Source organism: Eleutherodactylus coqui, chromosome 6 (assembly GCF_035609145.1).
Source record: "Eleutherodactylus coqui strain aEleCoq1 chromosome 6, aEleCoq1.hap1, whole genome shotgun sequence".
In the NCBI taxonomy this organism is placed as follows: domain Eukaryota; kingdom Metazoa; phylum Chordata; class Amphibia; order Anura; family Eleutherodactylidae; genus Eleutherodactylus; species Eleutherodactylus coqui.
The window spans coordinates 171,373,242-171,398,452 of NC_089842.1; the positions used below are offsets into that span (position 1 = coordinate 171,373,242).

Consider the following 25,211-nt stretch of genomic DNA (forward strand, 5'->3'; position numbering starts at 1 on the left):
CGTGAGCCCAGCATCGCCCTGTGCGGAGTCACGTGGCTCCCGGCTTTGCCCTTAGTCGCGAAATGATGACGTAAGCGCTAGCATGAAGCTCCAGCAGCATGAGGTGAGGGTGTGTGAGACTACTAGTCCCAGCATGACCAGTGGAGCTGAGGGGGCACTGATCACACACTGCCAGCATAGTAACCCCCTCTGACCATAGAGCTGGTGTCATGGGCTACAAGATGTGGGTGACACGTGGGGGAGGGCTGCCAGCTCTGTCACAGAAAGTACTGGGCAAGGTAAAAGGGGTGTACTTACCTCTGGAGTTCTAGTAAATAATAATTGTTTACCCCTCAGTGCCCCTAGTAGTAAGTCCGATAGTAACAGTGCCCCCAGTAGTAGTAGTAGTGTACCCAGTAGTAGCAGTAGTGTACCCAGTAGTAGCAATGTACCCATAGTGACCCCAGTAGTAGTGACTGCAGAAGTAGCAGTGTACCCAGTAGTAGCAGTGTACCCAGTAGTAGCAGTGTACCCAGTAGTAGTAGTAATGACCCCAGTAGTAGCAGTTTACCCAGTAGTGACCCTAGTAGTGTACCCAGTAGTAGTAGTAAAGACCCCAGTAGTAGCAGTGTACCCAGTAGTAGTAGTAATGACCCCAGTAGTAGCAGTGTACCCAGTAGTAGTAGTAATGACCCCAGTAGTAGCAGTTTACCCAGTAGTGACCCTAGTAGTGTACCCAGTAGTAGTAGTAAAGACCCCAGTAGTAGCAGTGTACCCAGTAGTAGTAATAATGACCCCAGTAGTAGCAGTGTACCCAGTAGTAGCAGTGTACCCAGTAGTAGCAGTGTACCCAGTAGTAGTAATAATGACCCCAGTAGTAGCAGTGTACCCAGTAGTAGTAATAATGACCCCAGTAGTAGCAGTGTACCCAGTAGTAGTAATGACCCCAGTAGTAGCCGTGTACCCAGTAGTAGTAGTAATGACCCCAGTAGTAGCAGTGTACCCAGTAGTAGTAATAATGACCCCAGTAGTAGCAGTGTACCCAGTAGTAGCAGTGTACCCAGTAGTAGTAATAATGACCCCAGTAGTAGCAGTGTACCCAGTAGTAGTAGCAGTGTACCCAGTAGTAGTAGTAATGACCCCAGTAGTTGTAATGACCCCAGTAGTAGTAGTGTACCGAGTAGTAGTACACCCAGTAGTAGCAGTGTTACCCAGTAGTAGGGACTGCAGTAGTAGTAGTGACCCCAGTAGTAGCAGTAACCACAGTAGTAGTAGTGACCCCAGTTGTAGTAGTGTACCCAGTAGTGACTTCAGTAGTAGTAGTGTACCCAGTAGTGCACCTAATAGTGACCCCAATGATGATAGTGCACCCAGTAGTGTTCACAAAAGTAACTGCCCCAGTAGTAGTAGTGCACCCAGTAGTGACCCTAGTAGTAGTGCCCCCAGTAGTGACAGTGCCCCCAGTGATGATAGTGCACCTAGTAGTGTTCACAATAGTAGCAGTGCCCGTAGTAGTGATCCTCCGGCCGGGCAGCAACTCCACATTATCCAGTATTTCACTTATGGCCCTTTTACACGGGATGATTATCGTTCCGATTCCTGCGCTGCTGCGAGATTCAAGTGCTTGCAGTGACTGAGTGATATTCTCTTCAGTGTAAACAGCAGTCGGTGACTTCTGTACGACTGTCTACTAACAGTGAATGGAGGCCACCTCCATGCCAGCAGCACTGTGCCCATCGATACTCCTCTGTAATAGTATAGAAGCCGGAATCACTGGGATGAGTGTCGGGCATAATTTGCTCGCATCGTCTAAAAGGACATTACTCTCACGTCCAGCCAATGCTGCGGTAATCAGAGGCTGTGACCCCTGACCTCATCCAACCCCTGGCGCCTGCCATGTATACAGGATGCAGATGCCCTGGGGAAGGGGGGGAGAGAGGTCAGGGTTCACAGCCTCTCATTACAGCAGCATCGGCTGAACCGGAGAGACGGTGAGTGAAGTACTCTCCATCGGTAATTATTTTTTACCGGCCACTGATATGGAAAGTAGAAAAAAAATTACGGCATCGATCCTGCAACTTAACTACCGACCGGGTGGCACCCTTAGTTGGGCCCGGCACACACGAGCATTGTGTGTAACGCAGTGTTTTACTGCTGCATGTGTCATCCACCATCTTCCTAGTTTCCTTTTCTTTTTTTTTTTTTTTTATTTAACGGGTGTTTATTCCGCATCCATAGAGAACATTAGGGCTCTATCACATGTAATACGCGGTAAAATACAACATGCTGTGTTCTTTTTTCCACACGTATTCTTCATAATGAATATACACAAGTGTGAATGTATCAATGAAAATCGAATAACTTTTATAGACTCCATTCCCTGTGTATTACGCTTGCGCAATACATGATAAAACTACACTCATAGAATCATAGAATGGTAGAGTTGAAAGGGACCTCCAGGGTCATCTGGTCCAACCCCCTGCTCAGTGCAGGATTTACTAAATCATCCCAGACAGATATTTGTCCAGCCTTTGTTTGAACACTTCCATTGAAGGAGAACTCACCACCTCCCGTGGCAACCTGTTCCACTCATTGATTACCCTCAGCGTCTAATATGTAATTTGTGTCTCCTCCCCTTCAGTTTCATCCCATTACTTCTAGTCTTTCCCTGTGCAAATGAGAATAGAGCTGATCCCTCTGCACGTGACAGCCCTTCAGATATTTGTAGACCGCTATTAAGTCTTCTCTCAGCCTTCTTGTTTGCAAGCTAAACATTCCCAGATCCTTTAACTGTTCCTCATAGGACATGATTTGCAGACTGCTCACCATCTTGGTAACTCTTCTCTGAACTTGCTCTAGTTTTTTTTTTTTAAAGTGGGGTGCCCAGAACTGGACACAGAATTCCAGATGAGGTCTGACTAAACACCCACTGGCGATACGATATCCTTGCGATGCGAGAGTGAAGCAACTAGAGAACAAAGAATCTGCGATAATGCCAATTGTTGTCAATGGGGCCAGCGGCAGCAGCACTAGCTCCATTGAAAACATAGGGAGTACATTGTGCTTCCCTGACACAGCTGTTACAACTATAGTAGGGGATTCCTTCATCCCCGTGGTGACTGTGGGGATGAAGGAATGCCTTGTCACAGCTGTGGCAGAGGTCCGTGATGCTATCCCATTGCTTTCAATGGGGCCACTGCTGTTGCAGCCCCATTGGAAGCAATGGAATGAAGGCTACCCATTCTTCCCACATAGGTTTTATTTTAAGGGGACGTTGTCTTCATGCATTTAACTTTGCAAGTTTATTTTCCAGGCAGTGTTACCGCGTGGCACATCTGCTGAACTCTTACGGCATTGTCAATAAACTAGTCCATAACCAACTCAAGCAGCAGTTTTATCAACGATCCCCATTCACTATTTTCCAGAAACTAAGAAGTTTTTCATCCATGGCAGAAAAGAAAGAGAATTGTGAGCATGCCGGACTGTTCTCTCCTAATCCCAGCGTCCGTGGGATGGTGGATCTAGACCGGAACGCCTTCACCAAAACCATACAGGTTCCTGTCCTCAAATTAAGGAAAGAGATCGTTAATAAAGTCATGAAAACTCTTAAACACAGACTCCTCCACCGGCCGCAGATGAAGAGGATAATTGATGACCCGAAAGATGACAACACCAAGAGTGTCATACTGGACCCGTACATCGTCACATCGGAGGACGTGTTTGATGAGCGGGATCGGGCGTTCTTCAAGCAGATAGACATCAGCCCGCAGGTTCGACAAGTTGACCTGCAGCTCACTTATGAGAACTTTAAGACAAACGAGATCTTAGAAGCCGTTTTACCGCAAGGACAAAGTGTTACCACGGGTTTCAGTCGCGTCGGACACATCGCTCATATGAATCTCCGGGACCACCAGCTTCCTTACAAGAATCTGATCGGTGCGTATGGGGTGCCATGATGGAGAGTTACATGCAGGTTGTAGTGATATCATACCGCACAATACAAGCCTAATTTGACCGCTATATATACACATCAGGGCTGGACAAAACATGACAAGGCCCCCTGTCCACGGGCGAGGCGGAATATCACTAGCAATATTCCGCCGCTCAGGAGCAGGGGAGAGAATTGTCAGTTCTCTGCGGTGAGCCTATCTGACAGATAGGCTCACCGTGGAAAATTGCGGCATGCTGCGATTTTGAGTCCCACGAGTGGAGAATCGCTGATTCTCCGCTTGTGGTCAGGGGGCTGCGCTTTCCATAGCAACGCTATGGAAAGCGTGCACTGCGTTACCCTCGGCCAGATTATCGCCCTGAGTAACGCAATGTAGTATCGCCCTTGGACAGGAGCCCTAAGGCTGTATCCGCATTTGCGACAGCGATATCTCTGCAATGTACACGCAATTTTGTAGTGTCAGTGATAGTTTTTTCTTATTAAAAATGGAGCGTCGCCTCGCTGCTGCATGCGATTTTTCTGACATGACAAAATCGCACGATTTTATAGCAAGAAAGTTAATAGGACTTACTAATGTTAAAATCGCATAGCATGAAAGTCACAAGTTCATGTGATGCAATAAACAGGGAGGCTCCGTAGGGAAACATGGGCTACAAAACATAGCAAATCGTGGCTGTATAGAGCTTGCTGTGATTTTGTAGTCTTGCAATGTAGTAGGCTACAAAACATCGCTTGTGTGGAAAAACCCACAGGAAAGCATGGGCTCTATATACATGTGATTTGTAGCACAGTAACATCGCTACAAAATCGCCCGTGTGGATACAGCCTAACCTGGACTTACTTCATCCCTTTTTATGCAGTAGACAGCCAAGTGGTGTCATTGAAAACATCCAGATCCAAAAGTAGTCAGACGCCTCCTACTGGGCAGAGCGAGCACGTCTGTCATAATGACCACATGTGCTCCGACAGGCTTCAGTCTAGCATGGCAGGAGATGAAAACATGAGAGGCTTGCGGTGACCGCTGGATGTGTGGCTAAGGCTCAGTGCATACAGTATTGGAGCCCAGCATTTAAAGACGTTATCCGTTTTCAGGACAACATCCCTGCAATAGGATTGACTGTGGTAAAATAAACCAAACGTTAGTTATCCCTCCATCGCCATCCGGTGCTGCAGTCCCGCTGTGGCCATCATGATAGTCAGGTGACCGCAGTAATGCTGCAGCCTCTGATTGGCTGCAGTGGTCACCTGACTATCGATAATGGCCACTGTCACAACACGCTGGATCCTGCCGGCGGAGGGGTAAGCAACGCTCAGTTTGTTGTTTTACTACTTCCAGCCCTCTTCAAGGGATGTTGTTCTATAATTGGACAACCTCTTTGACACAATGAAAAGCTCACAGAATATATGTCTACTTTATTGATAGGTCCCCATTAATTGACAGAGGCCAAAAGAGTGCCCTTCTAGCCTCCATCAGGGGGTTATTAGTTGGCAACCTATTTTTTTAGCTAGATAGAACTGTGCATCAGACTTCATTTTCCTATAGAGATCCACCACAAAAAGTATACCGCACAGTATATGTTTGTTTTTAAACATGAAAACCTCTGAGCGGCAGGTGTCGCTGTATGGCGTCAATCACAGATCTCCATCAGATATATACAGGTACTGTTGTATCTTGTCTCCACCACAAGTATGGGTGGAGACCTAGTGACGAGCTGTATTCGCCCACTGTACACCCACAAGATACTCTTTGGCTGCCTGGAGCAGATCCTAGCAGCGTGGGGACTGAGGTTTGCCTTGGATGGAGAGTTAGGGCCCGTTTCAGTGTTGCAAGCATTAACAGCTAATAATGTAAACCTCACACTTAAACTAACCCCATCCAAGCCAAACCTCAGTCCCCACGATGCTAGGACCTTACTCCAGGGGACAGTGACCGGGTGCTCTGCGGTGGAACTGCTTAGAATGCTGTTTGCTGTGGTAGACAAGGAAACTGCACGCTGCGGCTGTGTTCTCCCTGCTTCCCCCAGTGGCGTCCCATGTCTGCTCCTGGCTGCAGTGTTTTTTTTAGGTCTTGGTGCCCCTACCATCTGCAGTCGATGTGCCGCTGTGAGTGTCCTCTCCGCCGCCGCTATCCGATCTCAGCTGTTCCCGCCCCAGCTGCAACTGTGTCCGGTGCCCAATCATGTGTCTTCGCAGTACCAGCAGCTGCTGGCTGACCTTAAGTTGCAGTGACCTCTAACATCTCTGGCCGCGAAAGCACTTACATTTTTCTGCCCACCGCAATCCCAGCTCTGCTGCTTCTGCCCCGGATGTCTGTGTCTCCGGAAGCCGCGCATCACCGCAGCAGCGGCTACTGGAGAACCTGCTGTAGAAATCTCCTCCAGCCAATCAGGACCTTTGGGGGCGTTACCAAGCCCTTAGCTGTTACTCAAGATCTTCTCCCAGAATTCTGGTGGAGACATAATACAACAGTACCATATATACATTGGGAGTGTGTACCTCCAACAGAAGACTTGATAGAGGTGTATACAGAGCCTTACTGTCTAAGGGTGCTGTGGCCCTGCCGTGATCACTAAAGGCTTTCCTGATCTCCTAGCCTATGATCCAATCCAAGCCTTGGCTGTATATAAAGAGCTCATATGAGACTGGTCTCACTGACATAGGGTGGTTTCACATCTGCACAGGGATTCCACCTTTTTGCTCCGTTCAAACGTCCATGGTCAAACGGTTCTGTCTGTGGACAGAATCAAACAGCGCCGGGCGGACTCCATTGACTATAATAGAATCTGCCCGCTTTTGGGTGGAAGAAAAAGCGCTGCATGCAGCGCTTTTTTTCTTCCAATATTTGCAGCTAAATGTGTGATGGAAGCCCCGGACGGACGCAGATGTGAAACCGGCCTTAAAATGCGTAAGGGATACTTGGATACAAAAATAATTTTACATTCTGTGACCAAAATGTCTTTTTTTTCACATGCTTTCAGGTCAGGTGATACTGGACAAGAATCCTGGTATTACTACTGTTGTCAATAAAACCAACATCATCGACTCCACATATAGGAACTTCCAGATGGAAGTGTTGGCTGGGGAAGACAATATGGTGGCGAAAGTAAGCGACTTATAATATTTATTCTTATATTATGACTTTTTATATATTTTTTGCCTTCCTCTGGATCAACATTGGGGGGTAATAGGCAGAACTGGATGGCCATGTGTCTCTTTACTATTCATCACTTCAACCTCATCATCTTGGACTTGTATTTCATGTTAGGATGTTTGACTGGCATTAGTGGAGGACGTTACAGTCTAATAATGGGGAGAGAAACCTCACGACTTCAGTCACTTTCGGAAGCCGCATATTGTATATCCTAACCAAGACTTGGTTCTTATCTTACTTGCAGTCTCCTTATTCATTCAACTTCCAAGTCTTCAGCTTCAGCTTCACTAGCAGCTGGACATCCGCCTTATTGATGACCTTATAAAGTTGATGTAATGGGCGATCAGTGTTAAAAAGTAAGGCCGGATTCACACGACCATATTTATGCGCGCAAAACTTGTGTTTGCAATATGCAAAAAATGGAACCTATTGATTCCACTGGCTTCATTCACGAGCACATATGTTGTGTGCGCATTTTGGTCACGCAAAATAATACGCAGCATGTTCTATTTTTCTGTGCATTTGCGCAGAAAAAGAGAACATTTTGAAGTCATGAAACTAATTGGCCATTTTAATGGCTGACAGCATTGTTGCATTTTTTTTTTTCATGTGCAAGATTTGCGTGTGAAAAAAGTACAGTAAAAAATGCTGTTGTGTGCACATATACGCAACAAGCACTCTGCAAAAACGGGGTGCAAATGTTCATACGCTCGTGTGAATCCGGCCTAATTACCCTTTTTACAAGCTTTTGACATTTCAGAGTGACACATCCAGTTTGGATGAATGGGGAGACCCTTAGGCTGGGTTCACACCCAGGATTAGCCAGCCATGTGAACGAGATTCCTCAGAAATCTTGTCCACACAGGACGGCGAATCCGCCGCGACAAAGCTGGCAGAAGTCGGCACTGCGGCGCAGATTCGCTGGCCGCAGCATGTTCATTTTTTTTTTCTTCTTCCGCTGCGGCCGCGCTCTCCTTTATGGGAGTGCCGGCCACAGCGGAAGAGCGAGCGTCCAGGCTGCTTCAAAACCCGGGGCTAAGTGCCGTGGGTTTTGAAGCAGCGCTTCTCCCGGCGGAAATCTCACGGTTTTTCGCTGTGGCCAAACCGCGAGATTTCTGCCGGGAATCTGCCCCGTGTGAACCCAGCCTTACTGATCCCTGAAATGAGGGGCTGCAGCTCTCCCCCGAGTGCTGTGCACTTGTGGCTGTTTGCTCATCTCGGTAGCTAGGGGTCTGTAACCACAGAGGGGGCTGCAGCACCTGGGGGCTGCAGCACCTGATGAGCACCGCAGTCCTGTCCTTCCAGAGATCAGCAGGGGTCTCCGCAGCGGCTGAAAACTTTTGACATGCCACTCCCATCATGCACAGTGCAAGTGGGGGATTCGGAGCAGTTTTTGGGTGAATTGGGGACATAATCCATAATGAGTTAAGGGAGAGAGGCGCGTTTACAGAGGACACCCCAGCCAGCTGGAACCATCTGTTTCCACCAACTGGACTGTTTAGAACTAACTAAAATATGGCGCAGGAGTTTTCAAATAGCTTTTCTAGATGTATGCAGGGCTTCTGGACATTAAGAGACCCGTTCAGAAAGGTTCACTATTGGCTGATATACTCATAATAGTCCGGCTACCCTCTAGGTTTGTTAGATCGAATATTTATGTATAGAAAATGTGTTAAAAACTATCCAGCTACTGGAAACAAGCACAGCCTGTACTCTCAGAATAGTCCGATCAGCACACTTATATCAAAATAGTCCAGCAAAAAACAATAACACATGTATTTAAAACTTTGTTGCATTCCCTCTATGTAGAATGACTTCTGGATGGGAGGGCATCAGGTATACTAGTGCTTGGGACGCCTTTGGGGTGGCTGAATCCCAAATTTGCTGAATCTTTGCCTTTAATCCGTCCTTGGTGCTGCATGGATTTTTACGCAGCTCCCGCTTCATCTTTCCCCTTAAGGACTCAATTGGCGACAACTCAAGGCTGCTTGCAGGCCAGGGAAGTGTGGGGATCCCATTTTGAGCCAATCAGGCTTTAGTTGACTTAGCTGTATGACTTCACTCTCCATCTTGTTGGAAAATTAATTCTCCATCATTAGTCTGAAGCTTCAGATCAGACCGTAAAAAAAGGTTGCATAGGAGCATTGATGATGATCAGTATGAAGTGAAGGCGGCCAATGCCTTTACCCATCATGCCTCCCCCCACCATGACAGAAGCTGGAAGTGCAGTCTGGGTGACACACTACTTCAGAAGTTCACATCACTTGCTTGCAGAGATGAGCTCAACTCATCACTCTATATTACTGAATTCGCTGACGAGGCACCCAGCTTTTGGTGCTTCTTGGTCCACACCCTATTTTTTTTTCTTTGTTAGGCTCATTAAAGGGGTTGTCCTGCGGCGAAATGCAATTTTTTTTTTCCCGGCGTCATCCTGACGGCAGACATGGAGGTTGCACCTTGACCTTGTAGGGACAGGAAGCAAGAGACTTCAAAAGGCTCCTCCTGCCTCCCATTCACCAGTGCTTCCTGTCCCTACAGGGACATGCAAGAGGTGCTCCCTCCAGGGAGCTACAGGATAACACCGGGATTGACGGTCCACAGGGCCGCTTCCCCTCACCTTTCCAACGGAATCTGGCTGACAAGCGGGGCTGACGGTCCACAGGGCTGCTTCCCCGTTTACCTCCCCTCCGGAGGGTCAGCGCGGTCCGGGAGCACGGCGGGCCACAGGTCTGACCGCCCGGGGATCACCACCGCAATGGTCGGAGCGGCGGACCACAGGTCCCTGAGTCCTCTCCTTCCTCCTTTCGGCTCCGTGCAGCGTTTCTCGGCAGGGGAGAGCGGCGGGCCACAGGCTCAGATGCCTCTCTCCCCCAGGCATGCCGGCGCGTCCCCGCGCGGCGGCAGGGGGCGGAGCCAATGACGCACCGTCGGGGGGCGGAGCCAAAAGATGTAGCGTGACGCGGTGACGTCAGACGCCGTCGGAGAACCCGGAAATGGCGGGAGATTTAAAAATGGAAACCCCCCCGGCAAGCTTCCACTGACAGCACACCTTCAGGGAAGGATTTATCTGTCTGGCTGGTCCTGTCTATCGCTACCTAGCATGATGACTACTAAGGAACCAGAGATGGAAGCCCTGCAAACCGTAAGTGTGACAAATTGCAGGGGTGATATGCGGGGGATTTAGCATTGGATGGCGGTTTATTTCCCTTATGTGCATGCATGTATTTTTGCAGGACAGGGAATCTACCCGGTCTAAACAAGACCTTAAAAAAAGATGCAGGAAATGCGCCCTGTGTCTCAAAAAACTTGACGAGACATATAAAAAGCCGCTATGTCCCGATTGTACCGCAAAAATCCTGACGGATGAACAGGCCGCCTTCAGGGAGGATATTAGATCCCTGGTCCGTGAAGAGGTCCGGGCATCAATCTCTAGTCTCCCCCCAGCACAGCGGGAAAAAAGAGCCACTAAGAGGGCGAGCCACATGCCGCTGACGAGCTCAGAGTCTGAGCAATCCCTGGGCGACCTGTCAGACGGCGAACTCTTCGACCGTCCCCCGGACTCCAGAGATGAGAATAGAAAATACTATTTCTCATCAGCAGAGCTGGACGACCTGATCAAAGCGGTCAGGGACACTATGAAGCTGGAGGATGTGATTGAGCCTAGGTCCGTACAGGACGACATGTTCGGTGGGCTCAGACCGAGAAACCGCATCATGTTTCCCGTAAACGATACCTTAAAGAAAGTGATCACGGATGAATGGGCCTCAGCAGATAGACACCTCTATCTATCCCGTGAGTACAAAGAAAGACTCCGGTTTGCGGAAGAGGATGTGAACATCTACGAGGATGTCCCCAAGGTGGATGCGCAAGTGGCCAGAATGGCTAAAAAGACAGCCCTACCGTTTGAGGACTCCTCCCACCTTAAAGATCCAATGGACAACAGGGTAGATGCCCTGATGAAACGGGCCTGGCAAACCACGGCCTATACGCTGGAGTCCAACATTGCAGCAACGTCCGTGGCCAGGTCAATGTTCCTCTGGTTAGGGGAACTCGATGACCAGATAAAACAGAAGGCCCCTAGAGACGCATTACTGGAATGCATGCCTCTATTGAAATCGGCGACGGGCTTCCTGGCAGACGCATCTGCCGAATCCATGAGACTGGCGGCTAGGAGTGCCGCATTATCTAATATGGCCAGGCGGGCAGTCTGGCTGAAGACGTGGAAGGCAGACACGGCATCTAAAGGGAGGCTATGTAATATTCCCTTCCATGGCCGGTACATCTTCGGCGCAGACCTAGAGGAGATCCTTAAAAGAGCTACGGATAAAACCCACAGCTTTCCGGACCAAGCGAGGACTGGGTTCTCTCACAAGCGCCAGCCATCCTTCAGGCCATATCGGGGCAAAGGGAAGACGGGACGCTGGTCCTACCCCAAAGGCGGCAGGGGTAAGCCTAAAACAACCCCTACCCCCATAGAAGAGTGCCAGGTGGGGGGTAGATTACTGAAATTTTCCCGAGAATGGCAGGGGGTTACAGACAACCCGTGGGTCTTGCAACTCATAGCTCAGGGGTACAGAATAGAGTTCTTCACCCGACCCCCCAATGTCTTCAGAATCACCCCCACACAATCCCCAACCCTGCAGGATATCTTTATAGACGAAATCTCAAAGCTGCTGCAAATGGGGGCGATAGTCCGGGTCCCCACAGTAGAGCAGCGCCAGGGATTCTACTCGCCTCTCTTCCTGATCAGAAAGCCAAATGGTAATTTCAGGATGATTCTTAACCTGAAGGGCCTGAATAAATTTATTGCCTACAAAAGATTTAAAATGGAGACCGTCAGGTCAGCGGTAACGCTGATCAAAAGGGGGGACTTCATGAGTACCGTCGACCTAAAGGACGCGTACTATCACGTCCCAGTCCTGCCGGAGCATCACCAATATTTAAGGTTTGCCATCAAGATAGGGAACAGGGTGCGGCACTTTCAGTTCCGGTGCCTACCCTTTGGCATTTCCACGGCTCCCAGAATATTTTCTAAAATAGTGGCAGAGATGGTGGCTCATCTCCATCTGGCGGGTATAAATATCATCCCGTACCTGGACGACTTCCTAGTGATTGCTTCCTCACCCAGGGTCCTCAGGGACGATACTAGCAGAGTCATCTCCCTTTTCCAGAGTTTGGGGTGGATAGTCAACTTCCCCAAATCTAGCCTTCTCCCCGAGACGCGGAAGACCTTCCTGGGGGTACAGATAGACTCAGTGTCACAGACTTTGTCTTTACCCCCACCCAGACAGGAGAGTCTTAGACTGGCAGCGCAGGAGGGCGGCCAGAGAAGGCAAATCGTAATTAGGGATGCAATGAGGCTCCTGGGCCTCATGACCTCCTGTATCGGCATTATCCCTTGGGCCCAGGCGCACTCTAGGACACTACAGAGATCCATCCTGGGTAACTGGGATGGGGCATCCACCTCTCTGGACAGGAGAATGCCCATGTCTCCAGCTGTCTTAAGGTCCCTCCGCTGGTGGCGGTCATCTGACATCCTTGAAGCAGAGTCCCCATGGGTGGCAGAACCCTTCATCCCCGTAGTAACAGATGCAAGCCAGTCTGGCTGGGGAGCACAAGTAGGGCAGTGCCTACTCCAGGGCGAATGGGGGCCGACGTTGCGTGCCCAGTCATCGAACTTCAGAGAACTTAGGGCCATCTGGGAAGCACTTCACAGAACCCAAGACATCTTAAAGAAGAAACATGTAAAAATCTTCTGTGATAATATGACTGCAGTTTCACTTATTCGCCACCAGGGAGGCACCAGAAACCTTCACCTGCTGAGACTAACAGCGCGGATCTTCCGATGGGCCGAGACCACAGTACAATCCCTAACAGCGGTCCATCTCAAAGGGTCCCAGAACCAGACAGCCGACTTCCTAAGTCGAAAACGCCTGGACCCCGGGGAATGGTCCCTGAACCAGGAGGAGTTTCATCATATTACGGAAACCTGGGGCAGTCCACAGGTGGACTTGTTCGCGACCAGCAAGAACTCAAAATGCCCAGCCTACTTTTCCCTAGATCCAAGGGACAGGGCCGAGGGGTTAGACGCCTTCTCCCAGAGGTGGGACTTCAGTCTGGCTTATGCCTTCCCACCCATACCCCTGATCCCGAGAGTTCTTCGGAAGGTTCAGCAGAGCAACATTACGCTGATCCTGATCGCCCCACACTGGGAAAAAAGGGCATGGTTTCCGGTACTTCTAAAGCTCGCCATCATGGAGCCAATCCGCCTGCCATCCAGGAAGGACCTTCTAGTGCAGGGCCCAGTTTCGTGCCCCAACTCAGAAAGGCTGAACCTAGCGGTCTGGATATTGAGGAACAGACGCTAATAAGGCAAGGTTTATCCTCCAGAGTCATCGCGACATTACGCCAGTCCCGAAAGCCCGTGACTTCAGCGATCTATAATAAGATCTGGAAAAGATTCTCCTCCTGGAGAGGGCTGGAAGTCTCCAATCTCGATACTTCGGTGGCGGAGATTTTGGATTTCCTCCAGGATGGTCTAGACAGAAACCTGAGACCGGGAACCCTGAGGGTACAGGTATCAGCGTTCTCGGCCATTCTAGATGAACCCCTGGCGGAACATAGATTGATCCGAAGGTTTTTAAAAGCGGCGGAAAGAATTAGACCAATTAGCCGTAGTACGGTCCCCCCATGGGACCTAAACTTAGTCCTCCAAAGTCTGTGCAAAAGCCCCTTTGAGCCTATTGATCAGGTACCAATTAGGTTCCTCACATTTAAAACGGTATTTCTGGTAGCTATTACTACAGCGAGACGCGTAAGTGAACTCCAGGCCCTATCCTGCAAAACACCCTACCTACTAGTCCAGGATGATAGGGTCATATTAAAAACAGACCCCTTCTTTCTCCCCAAGGTAGCCTCAAAATTCCATAGGCAGCAAGAAATTATTCTTCCCTCCTTCTGCCAAAATCCCCAGAATGATAGGGAAAGAGACTACCATAGCCTGGATGTAAGGAGAGTCATTTTATGCTACCTAGAGCAGACCTCATCTTTCAGGAAGGCTGATTGTCTTTTTGTCCAATTCCAGGGGCCGGGCAGAGGAAGAGCGGCTTCTAGAAGATCCATTAGCCGCTGGATAAAATCCACCATCCAGCAGGCCTACTCTTCCGGCAACTGTGCTATTCCTGAAGGACTCAAGGCCCATTCAACCAGGGCAGTATCCTGCTCCTGGGCAGAGAGGGCTATGGCGACGCCGGATCAAATTTGTAAGGCAGCCACATGGTCCAACCTGCATACCTTCACAAAACACTACAGGCTGAATACGGACCTCTCCTCCGATCTCTCTTTCGGGAGAAAGGTCCTGCAAGCAGTGGTCCCTCCCTAAGAGTTAATTTGGTATACTCCATGTCTGCCGTCAGGATGACGCCGGGAAAGGGGAGTAATTTCTTACCGAAAATTCCTTTTTCCCGAGTCATCCTGACGGCACGTATTTCCCTCCCTAAAAATTCACACGGTGGTACCTACGTCTGTGTGGGCGCGAGCCAGTAGCCCAGGGGCTCCTATATTGGACATTTTTCTTTGTTTATGCGGAAAATTCGTGCATATTTCTTTGTTTAATCCGGGTAAGCTACCCCCTGATTGTTTGTTTATGTTCAAAATAGAACTAACCATGTTAATTTTGTTTCGGAGCAATAAAAATCTTCCTTGGTTAACCACGACATGTCCATGTAAGTAATTTAGAAGACACTGGTGAATGGGAGGCAGGAGGAGCCTTTTGAAGTCTCTTGCTTCCTGTCCCTACAAGGTCAAGGTGCAACCTCCATGTCTGCCGTCAGGATGACTCGGGAAAAAGGAATTTTCGGTAAGAAATTACTCCCCTTTCAACCTACCCCCGCATTCTGCCCCGTTAAAATCAATACCGTTTGTAATTTAAAAAAAATAAATAAATCGCTTACCTCCTTCCCAGTTCGCGCAGCATCTTCTTTTCTTCTTTTAAAGATGGCCACCGGTCCTTTCCCAATGATGCACCACGGTTTTCTCCCATGGTGCACCGCGGGTCTTCTCCCATGGTGCACCATGGGTTCTGTGCGTTCCATTGCCGATTCCAGCCTCCTGATTGGTTGGAATCGGCACGCGTGACGGGGCGGAGCTACGAGATGACGCGTAGAAGGGGCGGAGCCAGAACGCCGCTCGTGCCTGGACCGACCAGAAGGGAGAAGACCCTTCTGCGCAAGTGCGTCTAATCGGGCGATTAGACGCTGAAATTAGACAGAGCCATGGAGACGGGGACGCCAGCAACGGAGTGGGTAAGTGAATAACTTCTGTATGGCTCATATTTAATGCACGATGTATATTACAAAGTGCATTAATATGGCCATACAGAAGTGCTGAACCCCACTTGCTTTCGCGGGAAAACCCCTTTAAGTGTTTCTGCATATTACCGGTATGTTAATTTCATTTTCCCCAGTCGTCTCCACGACAGCACCAATTGAGATTGCCTCCTCCTGATAGGACAGGAACACACTGAGAGGTTAAAAGCTCCCCCACTTCCCCACTTTCCTCAGTGTCTTCCTGTCCTGCCAGGAGGCAGGATCTCTGAGAGGAGCTGGTGGAGAAGCCAGCCAGGATTACTTACAGGCGGATCGGAGGGCAGTGGGTCAGCCTGTCCTCCCTTCCAAGCGAGACGACTCCCGGGATGCCACATGGGGTGGTAACCCCCGGGCTAGGTTCCTCCTGCGACGGCCCATGGGGGGTACAAAGTGGGAGCCTCAGTCCCCCTCGTCCTCCCTGCAGAAGTTACAGCGCGGTGCTCCGGGAAGCCCTTCGACGGCGGGGCGCCGCGTCACGTGTCCAGCGCGATGGCGTCATCGCGGCTGCATCAGGAGGGGGCGGGGCTTAGCGAAGGAGCGCGAAAATTAAAAAAAATAAATAAATAGGAACCTGAGAGAAGCCAGAACAAACCAGCACTACAGGTCGCAGGGTGTCTGCAGCACCGGTATAGTAATGAGTGCTCCAGCCCCAGAGACAGCTGAAACCTCAGCCTCACTGGCCGTAAGTAGCCAGTGCGGCAAAAAATACAATGCAAATATCCAGTATGTTGTGTGTATGGAAAAATTGCATATTAACCCCCAAAAATGCTTTATTTGTCAGGGGGATAAAAAAGACATCCTCCCCAGAACAAAACTCAGAAAATGCGTGGAATGCGGGATAAACTGCCAGCTACGTACCAGAAGCCTCTATGCAAGACATGCGTAGCTAGGCTAGTTAAAGAGGAATCGGGGGGGATTCATGGAGGACGTTAGGAAGCTGGTGAAAGAAGAGGTTAGATCAGCCCTAACGTCACAGCTGGCGCCGCCAGCGAAACGCCAGAAAAGGGCGTATGTTCCTGACAAGCCTTCTGACTCCGAGAGTTCTATCGGGTCGGAGCAAGAGGAACAGGCAGCCGAGGAGTCCTCAGATTAGGAGGACTACAAAAAATACTTATTCCATCAGGACGACTTAACGGAATTGATTAAGTCAGTCAGGGCTACACTAAAAATGGAAGAGCCCAGAGAACCACGTACCCCACAAGATGAGATATTTGGGGGACTAGGGGAGAGGCGCAAGCATACTTCCCTGTCCACAAGAATATCACCAAAATAATCCAAAAAGAGTGGAGGAAACCAGACGCAAGCTCCTTCTCCACTAGAGGGGTAAAAAGAAGGTACCCATTCGAGGAGCAAGTTTGCGCAAGCTGGGAGGAGGTACCTAAGGTAGACGTCCCAGTGGCCAAAGTAGCCAGGAAAATGACCCTGCCCTTTTGAGGACGCCGCACAGTTAAAAGATCCCATGGATCGCAAAGCTGAGGGCCTTCTAAAGAAATCAGGGGAGGCAGTGGCAAACATACTTAGACCAGGGATCGCAGCCACTTGTGTGGCGCGAACTCTGGGGGTATGGCTAGAACAGCTACAGCTACACCTAACCAATAAGACGCCGAGGGAACAGATCCTAAATTCCCTTCCGATCTTGCGTATGGCAACAAATTTCCTAGCGGACGCCGCAGCCGAAGCTGTCAAACTCTCGTCGAAAGCTACAGCCCGGTCTAACTCAGCCAGAAGAGTGTTATGGCTGAAATCGTGGTCATGCGACCTAGTCTCAAAAAATAAGCTATGCGCCCTCCCGTTCTATGGCCAGTTTTTGTTCGGACCGGACCTTGACAAGATTCTAGAGAAGGCGGCCGACAGAAGGCAGATTCCCGGAAGAAAAGCCACAGAGAGGGAAGACCTTCTTCCAGGCCCCAGTGCAACAGCCAGAGGCCTACCGAGGCAAGGGCAAGACAGGCCGCTGGAGTTACCCCAAGGGGGGCAGAGGAAGGAACATCCTCTTTAACCCCCACCAGGGGGAGCCAAAGCAGAGACCCTGACGCCATCCCCGTAGGGGCAAGGCTGGGGAGCTTTGTGGATCAAGGGGCCGCGATTTCCGAAGGCCCATGGATCCCAAAGATCTTACAGCAGGGATACCGGATAGAGCTGGTGTCCCTCCCCAGAAGAAAATTCATTATCACGGGAGGCTCCAAACAACAGTTACACCTACTAAGGCAAAGCGTTGGGGACCTGCAACAACTAAATGCAATATCCCCCGTACCGCAAAACGAGGAAACCCAGGGCCATTATTCCAGGCTCTTCCTAGTAAGGAAACCCTGTGGGAAACAGCGGATGATAGTGAACCTGAAACCTCTGAACACCTGCATCAGATACAGAAGATTCAAGATGGAGTCCATCTCCTCAACGATAAAGTTGATTCCCAAAGGAGCCTACATGGCATCCATCGGTTTAAAGGATGCTTATTTCCACGTACCGATCCACGAGGGGTCCCGGAAATACCTAAGGTTCGCAGTAGATATGGGCAAAGGAATAGAGCACCATCAATTCAGATGCCTGCCCTTCGGGATCTCCTCAGCACCCAGAATCTTCACCAAGATTATGGCAGAGGTAGCCGCCTACCTGAGGAAGAAGTCGGTCCTAATAGTACCCTACCTGGACGATATTTTAATAATAGCAGAGTCCAGAGAACTCCTAACGAAACACCTGAGGATAGTGCTAGAACTTCTCCAATCCTTAGGATGGATCATAAACTGGGAAAAATCCAGCCTAGATCCCGACAAACAGAAAACGTTTCTGGGTATAACGCAATGCTCCTGCCTACCCGAGGAGAAAATACAAAAAATCCGACGGCTAGTCAAAACCTTTTTACGGAGACGATTATGCACAATTTTCTCCCATGGTGCACCGCAGATCTTCTCCCATGGTGCACCATGGGCTCTGTGCGTTCCATTGCCGATTCCAGCCTCCTGATTGGCTGGAATCGGCACACGTGACAGGGCGGAGCTACGCGATGATGCATTGAAGGGGGCGGAGCCAGAACGCCGCTCGTGCCCGGACCGACCAGAAGGAGAAGACCCTTCTGCACAAGCGCGTCTAAAAAAGCAAGACGACCCCCAAATTAGACAGAGCCATGGAGACGGGGACGCCAGCAACGGAGCAGGTAAGTGAATAACTTCTGTATGGCTCATATTTAATGCACGATGTATATTACAAAGTGCATTAATATGGCCATACAGAAGTACTTAACCCCACTTGCTTTCGTGAGACAACCCCTTTAATGAATACCCAATATAGGGAAACCTGTTTGAGACAACAGCACAAAATTGCATTGAAATGTAGTCTTCTGGCGGAGGGGGGGGGGTCCTCCGAAAGAAGTGGGCCAGTATGATTAATATATGGGGGGAACGGAACTCTGTCCTGGAGAAGTGGTCTCATAGGTTTCTCATGTATTGGACTCTTGACTTCCTAAAGAGGAGCTGACTTTTGGAAGCGGTGATGGCTGTAATGTTAACCCCAGATCGGTGACTGTTGCAGTGATATTGGTACTCATGTATAGGAATGAAGGAGCCCAGCTGATACACCATATGCAGAACTTCAACATTTATTTAATGTAACATAGTATGTAAGGCTGAAAAAAGGTGTATGTCCATCCAGTTTAGCCCTTTAGGAAAGTAAAAATAGCAAATAAACAAATGAGGTAGAAGTCAATTTTCCCCATTTAAAGGTGAATCGCTAACAACGCAGACACTTTATCATCTTGTCTCAAAGTTATGTCGAAGATCATTTACTTGTGGACAGTTTACACTCATTCCATCCCCTAGTTATAGCAGGCGTTGATAGTTTTGTGTCCAGTTGTGTAGAATGTCTTCTCATTTCAGGTGAAAGAGAACGGCTTCACTTACGAATTTGATTTCTCCAAAGTCTACTGGAACCCACGACTTGGTTCAGAACACGATCGCATCACCGGGTTCCTGCAGAGCGGAGATGTGGTGTTTGATGTGTTCGCTGGAGTGGGGCCGTTCGCTATTCCTGCCGCTAAGAAAAACTGTATCGTTTATGCCAATGATTTAAACCCAGAATCCTACAAATGGCTCATACATAACTGTAAATTGAATAAAGTGGACAAAAAGGTCCAGGCCTTCAACACAGATGGTCGGGAGTTCATTGGGACTGTGGTAAAGGAGGAGCTGCCAAAATACATCAAGTCCTTCTCTACGGAGAGGAAAAACCGGCTTCACATTGTAATGAACTTGCCAGCTTTGGCTCTGGACTTCCTTGATTCCTTCCGACATCTCCTCCCAGAGAAGCCGCACACAGATGATGTCCTGCCAACCGTGCATTGCTATGGCTTCTCCAAAGATGACAATCCGGAGAAAGAAGTGAAAGACCGGGCGGAGGAGATGTTAGGGACCACCCTAGAGAGTTGCTCCATCCATCTTGTACGGCAGGTTGCGCCCAACAAGCAGATGATGTGCATCAGTTTTGAGTTGCCCTCTGAGGTTCTTTTTGGAAGCCGGAGGAATATTGAAGGTGAGTAATAATTACACCGAGCCTGTTTCTGCATCAAATTTTGTTGGAAATGCAAGCATTGCCAGCTTGTAAAACCCTGGGCAGACTGAAGGTGTTATGCACATATGTAGCCCTACATAGGCACCTGTAGACGTCTGTGCCTACAAACTCATATGGCACATTTACTCTTTCTGTGGGATACTGGTTAGACAAAAAAAGAATTGGGCCGCACTCTACGGGAGAATATCCCTGTAATGTGGTTGGATGGAGGCACCGTATGGTGGCACGTGTGGTCACTGGCGTTCTACCACGTGCAAGAGCTTTCAGGCTGCCATACATGGACAATATCTGCAACAATTAAAATGATTTTGATTAGGAAATATCATTCCCGCTCTCAGCACTTGCAATGTATCGCCCTTTATTGTCCGGATGCGGTAAAGTACAAATACGGAGGCACAAACTAAGCTGTTTTGGGTCAGTTTTACTCCATAGTTTTTGAACCACAGAGGTGTCGAAGGCTCCTTCACACAAACTTTTAACATTTTTAAACACTTATTTAAAGAAGGTTACCAAAATACCATTCTGTTACGTTTATAGTATGTACTTCCAAGTCGTGCAGAAAAATCACCAGGGCCTGCTGCATTTTGAAAAACCACCGCTTGTACTACTTTCAGAAGTGGATTTCCCCCCCCCCCCCCCCCCCCCTTAATTAATTTCCCCCAGTGTTTTAAGACTGGCATTTCAAACGCTGTGGAAGCTCCGCCCCTTCCCAAAAGCACCACCCTTTTTTTTTAAACAAGTGTTGAGTGTGCAAAAAGTTACTCCATGAATTGTTGTGCGAGTGGCAAAATTAGCAAATTTTCTACACCATAATTCTAGCCTACAAGCCTTTTAAAATGTAACACACACACACACACACACACACACACACACACACACACACACACACACACACACACACACACACACACACACACACACACACACACACACACACACTAAAACTTCTCTTTGATTAACTTTACATGAAGTGAAAATTCTACAGCATTTTAACATCCAAAACAGAGTTAAAATACGCACCATTGTTTGTGAATTTTGACTCAAAATTAGCTGTGTCTCCGCGGCTGACTTCAGAAGCTTTAGCGCTTTCTCTACTGAAGTCTTCTCGCTGTCAGTGCGCCCTAGCAGTCTCTGGTAAGCGCAGCGCCGCTGGTCAGGTGCTACCACTTTCGCATCACCTGCCCAGCAGAGCTGCGCTCACTAGGGGGAAGATTTTGACTCTGTTTTGGATGTGCAAATGCCATACCACTCCGCAGCAAATCAGCCCCATGTGGACCCAGCCTTGGGGTATATTTACACGTAGTGGAAATGCTGCGGATTTTCCACAGCAGAAAATTCCAAAAATTGCAAAATCCGCTACATTTCTGCAAAATACACTGAAAATACGCACCATCAGTGGATTTCAGAAGATGCCACACTCCCTCTCGCCTCTTTGCGCTCTCGCTGCCTCCCTCACTGGGCGTCCAGCGGCCTCTAGTGAGCGCAGCACTTCTAGTCAGGCGATGCGGAAGGCACCAGCGGCACTGAGCTCATTAGAGGCCGCTGGGTGCCCAGAATATCAGAGGTAAAATCATGTTGGGTTAAGCCACGCCCCTGACTACATCCTCTTTTTGGTAGGAGTGCCCCACAATAAACATTTTTTTCCCAGGGATGTCATAAGGCTGAAAAGGCTGTGAAACGCTGCTAAAGGAGAATAAAAAAGACTAAGGAAAAATGCCATTAAAAAAGCCTGAGATTTTGGTAGTTCCTCACACCACATTTTTTGTTAAGAAAAAAAAAGGCCAGATTTAGGCCGCCTGCAGACGAGCGGGTCGGATCCGGCAGCGAGAATTCTCGCCGCGCGATCCGACCCGAGCGCCTGCAGGGCCGAGCGCGTACTCACCCGCGCCTGGCGGCCCCGGCTCTTTCATGTGCCGGCTGCCGGGTGAGTGCGTGCCCCGCAGAAAATTAGAACATGCCGCGGTTTGTTTGCTGCGCGAGATTTCGCGCGGCCAAACCGCGGCCGTCTGCATAGGAGTGCGTATTTTAATGCACTCCTATGCAGGCTTTCAGCGGCGGAAATCCCATCTTTTGAGCGATCATCTTTGTGTCTAAATGCACCTTTAATGTGATTTAAAATGCTTTATCTTGTTCATACACTAAGGAGCCTGAAGCAACAACCATTTCAGACACTAGACTTTCCTGTTCGGTGGCGCCCCTTGCTACAGTATCTAACGTTATTACCGGCTCCCCAGCACAGTAACTGCACACTGCGCCCCTTCATTCTGCACAAGATGAAAGTTTCACAGCACCAAAATGTTACGATATGTTAAACCTAAATGTGTGAATTTGTTTCCAGGTGAACCCGTCTCAAAACGTCCGCGGATAGATGAAGATGAGAGCGAGGAGAAGGAAACGCACGTCTAGCTTCCAGGCTCAAGAAGAGTTTGTTTCCTCTCTCTATTCATTGGCAGAGAAGTCGAGGAGCGGCTGCTTCCTTCACCTTTTAATAAAACACAATGCTCCAGCAGCGCCTTGAACCTTTACTGCTACTTCAGCGTGTAGGAAAAGGTGTCTGGTGGAGACCAGCCCAACTTCTGGCTGCAGTCATTGTCCATGTGCGGTGCCGGCTCCTGCACCTGGAGATGGAGCTTTCCCTGAGACACCTTTGGGGAAATTTATTAAGACCAGCATTTTAAACCCGGATCTTAATAGGATTTCCCTAGGCGCACGCCTCTCCATACTTCAGGGGCATCTCAGCACCTCCCGTCTGGAGGAGCTATGCCCCCTACTGACAAGCCCTACCCATTTAATTTTTTATTTTTTTTTACAAAAGTGACACGGGTGGCATAAAATCTGATAACTTGAAAATTTTTGTGCAGATCCCCACCTGTGAATAAATTTGCACCAAAAACTGTTGTAAAAGCTTTTATGAATGTCCCCCTTTATTCTTACTAGAGTTGAGCGAACATACTCGGGCGAGCTTGATACTCGTTCGAGTATTAGGGTACTCGATGGTGCTCGTTACTCGAACGAGCATCAAATCGCGTTTGACCCTGCCCCAGCTTTTGGCCCCTCCCTGCCACGACGCAGCGTGCGTCATTGGCAAATTTTTGGTCTGGCAGGGGAGGGAGAAGGAGAGAAAGAAACACACGAACCAAGAAAAAAAAAAAAAAAAACCAGCTCGGCACCTGGCGTCCCACATACAAAAATGCTCAAGTCTCCCATTGTAGTCAATGGGGTTCGCTACTCGATTAGAGCTCTCGAATTTTATGAAAAGCTCGACTCGAATAACGCGGACCCGAGCATTTGGGTGCTCGCTCATCTCTAATTCTTACCCCTCTGTTCCCCCAGTATGGCTCTGTTCTCATCTGTCATTATGAAAGTGTGGTTGACATGTCACGGGCAGTATAACGTGGCCTAGGCTCTGTTCACACTGGCTATGCCACTATATTATTCTTTTCTAACCTTTTTAAAGAAAAAAAATGGAGGGAAATTTAGATTTCTGACAATAACTTATATGGCAGGTAAAAACCCAATACCTGTTCCACAAAGACGCGGTTTTCCTTTTTACAAAAAATAAAAAAATTTACAGCAAAAATTGCATGAATTTTCTTTATACAAGCAGTGTTATAGATTTAAAATTTTCTTTGCCGTTTAAACAAAATTATGCATATAATAGCCAATGTAACAAATAGGGCAACTGCAATTCACTTCATTCATTGAAATTGACATGGTCTGCCTGAATAATTATAATTGCTGCCAAGTGCTGGCCACTAGGTGTCTCCCTTCTAATATGCTGTCCACTGCCTGTTGTCAGGTGATGCCAGTCTCTAGTAACAGACTGATTACAGGAAGGTGTGGGGGGCTTCAGCTAACATAGGGAGTTATAATAGCTTGTTTGCCTTGCTTTCCTCCAATGCTACACTCTGTGCCTTGTGAACTAGTGCAGTGTTCCCCAACTCCAGTCCTCAGGGACCCCCAACAGGTCATGTTTTCAGGATTTCCTCAGTGTTGCATAGGTTATGTAATTATTGTCGGTGCCTCAGACATTGCCACAGGTGTTCTTACTATAGGAGATCCTGAAAACATGACCTGTTGGTGGTCCCTGAGGACTGAAGTTGGGGACCCCTGAACTAGTGTACCACCTCCCCCTCCCCCTCCCCCAGCTCTGATTAGTAAGGGCCCTTTTACACAGACTGATTATCGTTTCGCACACTCAGTTTCGCACGCTTCAGCAATAAGATGAACGATAGCAGTGTTTTCCTTAAACGATTAATGACTGGGCGAGGAAGGATAACTTGTTCACGTGTTACAGGGTTATTACAAATGAGCTTCCAGATAATGTTCTCCTCGTATCAAATTTCTGTATCGGAGTATCAGGGCGCCTTCACCATTGTGATCGTGATATCGCTGCATGTTTTTTTTTAACTCGAATGTCAATAGGACCGTCTAATGTTAAAAACGCATCACACAAAAATCGCCGGTCACAAACTTGCGTTTTTTGTGTGATGCGTTAACACCAGAAAATCCTGTTGACATTCGAGTTAAAGCAGTGATATCGCAAGTGTGAAGGCACACTCATTATGGCCGCCTGCAGGCGGCCGGGTCGGTTCCCGCTGCGAGAACTCTCGCAGCGGGACCCGACCTAACCCTAGTTCTTGCGGGGACCAGTGCGGCACTCACCTCTCCCGCGATCCGGCTCCTTGATGTGCCGCCTGCCGGCCAGCCAGCTCCTAAGCGGAGTCGGCGAGTGACATTTCTATGCGGGCCTCTGCGAGACCCGCACAGTAAGGCCCCCTGCACAGGGGTGGAAATTCTGCGGCGGGATATCCCGCAGAATTTCCGCCCGTGAAAGCTGCCATAGGATTGCATTAGAAAACGCAATCCTAGGCAGACAGCCGCGATCTGTCCGTGCGAAATCACGCGCAGCAAACAAATCGCAGCATGCTCTATTTCTGTGCGGGGCTCTGCGAGCAGAGAAATGTCACTCCCCGGCCGCTGGCTCTGCTCTGTGCATGCGCCGGCACATAAGAGCCGGAGCCACGGGAGAGGTGAGTGCAGCGCTGGTCCCTGCAGAGGCTCAGGAAATTCTTGCAGAGGGATCCGACCCGGCCGTCTGCAGGTGGCCAAATAGAGCATGCCGCGATTTGTTTTCCCGTGTGTAATTTCATGCGGATGAATCGCGGCCGTCTGCCTAGGATTGCATATTGTAATGCGCAGG

General features: G+C 49.0%; 1 protein-coding gene across 2 annotated transcripts; it reads left to right on the forward strand.

Annotated features, from left to right (window-relative positions):
* Window positions 1–61: 61 nt before the first annotated feature.
* Window positions 62–23,577, forward strand: TRMT5 (tRNA methyltransferase 5). Of its 2 annotated transcripts, none has more exons than XM_066608205.1 (5): window positions 62–103; window positions 3,293–3,915; window positions 6,907–7,031; window positions 19,318–19,969; window positions 22,347–23,577. In XM_066608205.1, exons 1-5 carry the CDS (start codon window positions 99–101, stop codon window positions 22,412–22,414), a joined length of 1,473 nt encoding a protein of 490 aa, XP_066464302.1. In that variant the 5' UTR covers window positions 62–98; the 3' UTR covers window positions 22,415–23,577. The 2 variants fall into 2 exon arrangements, with proteins under 2 accessions (XP_066464302.1, XP_066464301.1); XM_066608204.1 differs by having other exon boundaries at window positions 76–103; window positions 3,297–3,915.
* Window positions 23,578–25,211: the final 1,634 nt, after the last annotated feature.